The following is a 5,646-nucleotide window of genomic DNA, read 5'->3' as shown; positions in this document are numbered from 1 at the left end:
AATGAATTAAGATAATTAACAATGGATTTTGAAAAACTTTTCTTAATTTGCAATTATCGTGCATATTATAACTGAGAATAAATCAATATAATTATGGAATATTTAACTTTTCTTTTCTTCAAATTGTGAATTACTTAAATATAATTATGATACGTGAAATATTCAATTGGAAAAGTCCCTTTTTCCATCAACTTTAGAATGTTTTCTCCAAAGAAACTTATAAATATTTGCATTTTGCAGAATTCTCATTTCGTTGCACCAAATTAGCTTTAGAACATGTTAAGCTAATAATAGAGTTGCACAATTAGGAAAACTTTGACAAAGTTTTCACTTTGAATTGCAAACAGGAGAATTCCGAATTGTAGCTAGATGGATCCGTGAAATTGTATGGAATTATGCACGGTGATGCTGGGAATGCAAAAATAAGTAAATAAATACCTAAGAAGGTGGCCGAGGGTGAATTGTAGGCGAGATACTCCTTGTTGGAAGCCCAGGCCGGGAACTCGCACTGCTGCAGAGGGCCGCATCCCTCGAGCTCGTCATCTCGTTTCCATGGCAACACGCTCTCCGTAGCCGTGGGCGTCGTGACGCGCATCAGATCACCGCCTGCAAGAGAGGAAACCAGAAACGACGCAAAACCGACGCAAAAAGTTAATATCATATTACATACATACACACACACTCACAATAATAATAATAATAAGTGGAATATTTTTTTTAAATCTATTTTCTAGTTTATATATTTTTGTAAAAAAAAAATTTTCGTGGTGGGATTTGTTTGTTGGCTAGGGATAAGCGGGTCTGCCTTTCCATGCCGTACGTACCGTCTATGGAACCCTTAGATAAACGTTTTCCAGTGTCTGAGTAAGGACTGTCATCTGTAACTGAACATAGAAACATTCATACTAAAAACGAAACTAAAAAAAAAAATAAGGAACAGAAGTAGAAGAAGAAAATGGAAAATAACGAAACGAAGAGGAAATATAGACGATAGATAACGAAACTGTGAGAATATACATGTAGATATTTATATGAAGAGAGAGATAGAAAGAAGGATAAATCATAATTACAAACAGAGAGAGAGAAATAATAAACGGACAAGAGCGGCGGATTTCTCTTTTATTAAAAGATCTTGTTCACTAAATGACTGATTTGCGTTAAGAGAAATGTTTTTTTTTCTTTGTTTCAAGTACATTCTTCAAAAAAAAAATCACAGGTAGAGAAACATGCAACAAATATTTAGTAGATACACCGAAAGCTGAAGAAACAAAACAAACGACGACGAGAATCCATAAAGTACGACGAAACGTGCATGCGATTATATTAGCGTGATGCGTGCAGACTAAATCAAAGTTGATTTATAACAACTAGAAAGGAAACAAAATAATAAACAGAAAACAATTAGAGGGGGAAAACTCTGTCTCGATTTGCTACATTCTGGAAGAACGAAATTCTAAAAAAAAAAGAAACGAAAGGAAACTAAAATAGTTTGGGCCCCAAATTTAAGAAATCAATAAAAAAAAATTGGAAAATCAAGAACAGATTTTGTTGTTGTTGCAATTTTTACTATAATTATTTTAAAAAATATTTTATTATTTTTTTGCATCTAAATTTTGTAATTATTTTCATTGAATCAAACTAATTTTACATCAAAATTTAATTAATATTGTTTAATCTCTCAATAGTAAATGAAAAGTAAAACATTTCTTTATTTTATAAAGGAAATGTAATCAGTAATGAAATTACGTTTTATAGTTTAAAAAAAATGTTAATAGAAAAATAGAAATGTAATTATTGAAATTATTTAATAAATTTTTAGTTAAATGTTAAAAAATTAAAGATATTTAATTTAATTTACTGCCAAAATTTGTAAAAATTAGCTAAATACAGGTAAATTTTTTTTATTGTTTATAAAATTAGTTAATAATTCTTCACATAAAGATAGAAATTATATAAAATTATTTGAATTTATCACCTAAATATGTAACAATTAGAATTATACACATTTTACAGTTAATAGTAAAATTTCAGTTTGTAATTTTTTCAATCATTAATTTTTTTTATAAAAATTGTAAAAATAATAATCGAAATTGATAACTTTGCAAATGAATATTATAATTACTAAATTTTAATCATATGTGTTGTTTTTTAATGTCTAAAATTGATCTAATTGTGTTTTTCTTTAAATAATATTAATAAACATTTATAATCTGTTCTTAACTTCTTCTAAATCAATCTAAACCATAAAAAAACTTAGAAGAAACAAAACAAAAAAACAAACGGAAACTAAAATTGTTTGGGCCCCAAATTTAAGAAATCAATAAAAAAAATTGGAAAATCAAGAACAGATATTGTTGTTGTTGCAATTTTTACTATAATTATTTAAAAAAAATATTACTTTTGCATCTAAATTTTGTAATTATTTTCATTAAAACAAACAAATTTTGCATCCAAATTTAGTTAATATTGTTTAATCTCTCATTAGCTATTAAAAAGTAAGAAATTACTTCATTTTATATGTAATCAGTAATGAAATTACTTTTTATAGTTTAAAAAAATGTTGAAAATCATATTTTTTTTTGTAAAAAATAGAAATGTAATTATAAAAATTATTTAATAAAATTTCAGTTAAATGTTAAAAAATTGAATTTAATTCCAAAATGTGTAAAAATTAGCAAACTACAGCTAAATATTCTATTGTTTATAAAATTAGTTAATAATTATTCACATAAAGATAGAAATTATATAAAATTATTTGAATTTATCACCTAAATATGTAACAAATAGAATTAAACACATTTTATAGTTCATAGTAAAATTTCACTTTGTAATTTTTTCAATCATTAATTTTTTTATAAAAATTGTGAAAATAATTTTGTAATTATTTTCATTGAAACAAACAAATTTTACATCCAAATTTAATTAATATTGATTAATCTCTCATTAGCTATTAAAAAGTAAGAAATTACTTCATTTTATATGTAATCAGTAATGAAATTACCTTGTATAGTTTAAAAAAATGTTGAAAATCATCAAATTTTTGTAAAAAATAGAAATGTAATTATATAAATTATTTAATAAAATTTCAGTTAAATGTTAAAAAATTAAACATATTTAATTTAATTTACTGCCAAAATGTGTAAAAATTAGCTAGCTACAGCTAGTTTATAAAATTAGTTAATAATTCTTCACAGAAGGTTAGAAATTATTTGCATTTATCACCTAAATATGTAACAATTAGAATTATACACATTTTATAGTTCATAGTAAAATTTCAGTTTGTAATTTTTTCAATCATTATTTTTTTTATAAAAATTGTGAAAATAATAATAGAAATTGATAACTTTGCAAATGAATATTATAATTACTAAATTTTGATCCTAAGTGTTGTTTTTTAAGATCTAATTGTGTTTTTCCTTAAATAATGTTAATAAATCTGTTCTTAACTTCTTCTAAATCAATCTAAACCATAAAAAAACTAAACTATAAACATGAAAGAATGTTCAAATCCTACGATGGTAAACTTAGAAAAAACAAAAACAAAAGAAACTTCTTTCTGGCAGGGTCGATGGTTGGCGTTGGTTTTTGGTTCAAAGGGTTTCGGTTATTGAAGGGGTTAAGGTTTCGGTTTCGATTGTTGTATTTCTTTCGAGATGGTTTAGTTCTTTAGTTCTTGAGTGAGAGAGAGATATAATGTAATAAATATTGAATATAAATTTGATTTTTTGATTCTAATGTAATAATAGTAATAAATTTGATGTTTTAATTTTGGAATTGTAATTGAATTGCGACTCCGTACCGTTATTGAATGGGTTTTTGTCCCTGCGCCAAGGGAGGCAACCCTCGATGGCGGTCGTTTTTTTAGCACTTTTGGGGCCCATCAGAGGCGTTAACTGACTGGTTAAGCTTCCGCTTCCTTCCGTTGCCGCACTCAATGGGCATTCCTCCTCCTCATCAGCTAAAATAAACACAACCACACACACGAGACAAAACCTCGCATCATACAGAATGCACCAAAACACGTACAGACTCACGTACAGAATATTTTTTTTTGCAAAGACGCGACTCTGATGGATCAACACAACAACAACAACAAACAACAACAAAACATACACACTTATTAGTGTTATTAAAAGAAAAACAGAAAAAACTCAGTGCAAGAGTTTGAAATACCCGTCAAATTAAGTTTTACTAAAGGTGTCCCAAATAGAACTGATATTTTAGTTTTTTAATAAAACATATTTTTTATTCGATAATTAACAATATTTTTGCTATATTACAAAGTAGAGACATGGAGGTTTTTGTTTGATAAAAAAATATTTGCCTTGTCAACACATGTTCACTCTTTTGATCAAATTTCAAAAGAAAGAAGTTTCACTTCGAGTTAACACAATTTTTTACAATTTAATGATAGCATATCAAACATCTTTGATTTTACTGTGAAAAAATAGCGGTAAATTTAAAATGTCAGTTATTTTTGGGACAGCTAAAAGAAAAACAGGTGTTGCAAACTCTATGTTAATAGTGTTAATTTGTAGGTGGTTAAAGGAGAAGTATGTAAATTATAAAAATTAGACATAATAACGACAAAAAAACAACAGTTTTGTTCATGCTTCGACAACGTTGAGCACAAGAACGTAAGCACACAACTCAATGTCAGCCAGTAATTAAAGAAAACAAAAAAAATTAAAACCATGTAAATGAAAAAAAAAAATAGAAAAACTATACGTGTTTAAGTTCGCAAATAATCTTGCTTTTTTTCGTTTCGATTTTGAAATTAAATTGTACGAAAAGTAAATAGAGAAGTTAACAGCCTTTACCTACTTCCCTCGTCGTTCAAAAACACTGTACATCTGAGCATCCAAACCTTTGTTTGTTTGTTTGTTTTTTTTTTCTTTTCATACTTACGCGAAGATTTTGCGGTGAACGTGATCGGACTGTCCCAATCTTCCTTGCTTGATTTTGGATCCGTCGTGTCGTTGTCCTCGTGCAGAACTTCATTGATGTAGTCTGCAAAAAGTACAAAGTTTCGATCAGTATTGGATAATGAAAATGGTCGTAGTGAATGAACGTTATATGAAAGGTGAATAAAATCAAATCATAAACAAATTAAAGGGAGGATTCAAAAAATAAAAATAGAGTAAAAGAAAAAAAAACGTCCAAATGTGGCGAATACAGACCCTCGTATTTACCATGGGAGAACTGTTTCGCTGTGCCGTTCTGCTGGAACTCTGGGAAACTCACGTGGTTCTGTTTCCCATCCTGCAAAGTAAAATTTACATACAGTGTTACTATGGAAACTTTAGTTGTTACTAGGCAACTGTTGTTAAGCTATACAATATGTTGTGGAAATTGACAATAAAGCAAATAGAAGTAAAGTTATTATGTCCTGATTCAGTGAAAAATTTCAAAATTCATTTTCGATTAGTCCGTGTTCAAACAGTCCGAAATATTGACGGAACAAATTATCTGGACTATGCGTGGTATTTCTGTACTCATCAAGGATTGTGTAGAGCAGTGGTTTCCAAACTTGATGTTACTTCGCCTCACTCAAAAGTATGTAATCATTTGGCGCCTCCCCACACCCCTCCATTTCATAAAAATCAATGAAATGTGAAAACATTGCTTTTTCGAACGTTTTAATTT

General features: G+C 28.0%; 1 protein-coding gene across 1 annotated transcript; it reads right to left on the bottom strand.

Moving 5' to 3' along the window:
* Window positions 1-304: 304 nt before the first annotated feature.
* On the bottom strand, window positions 305-5,262 carry LOC108559210 (the record flags this gene model as incomplete). The annotated part of the gene is made up of 5 exons (XM_017916401.1): window positions 305-606; window positions 825-878; window positions 3,800-3,958; window positions 4,909-5,010; window positions 5,193-5,262. Coding segments are annotated over 5 exons (687 nt in total), but the record flags the coding sequence as incomplete, so codon positions are not given.
* Window positions 5,263-5,646: the final 384 nt, after the last annotated feature.

This window comes from Nicrophorus vespilloides, unplaced genomic scaffold (genome assembly GCF_001412225.1).
Source record: "Nicrophorus vespilloides isolate i.1.1-1 unplaced genomic scaffold, Nicve_v1.0, whole genome shotgun sequence".
In the NCBI taxonomy this organism is placed as follows: Eukaryota; Metazoa; Arthropoda; class Insecta; order Coleoptera; family Silphidae; genus Nicrophorus; species Nicrophorus vespilloides.
This window is presented reverse-complemented; position numbering and strand designations above follow the sequence as displayed.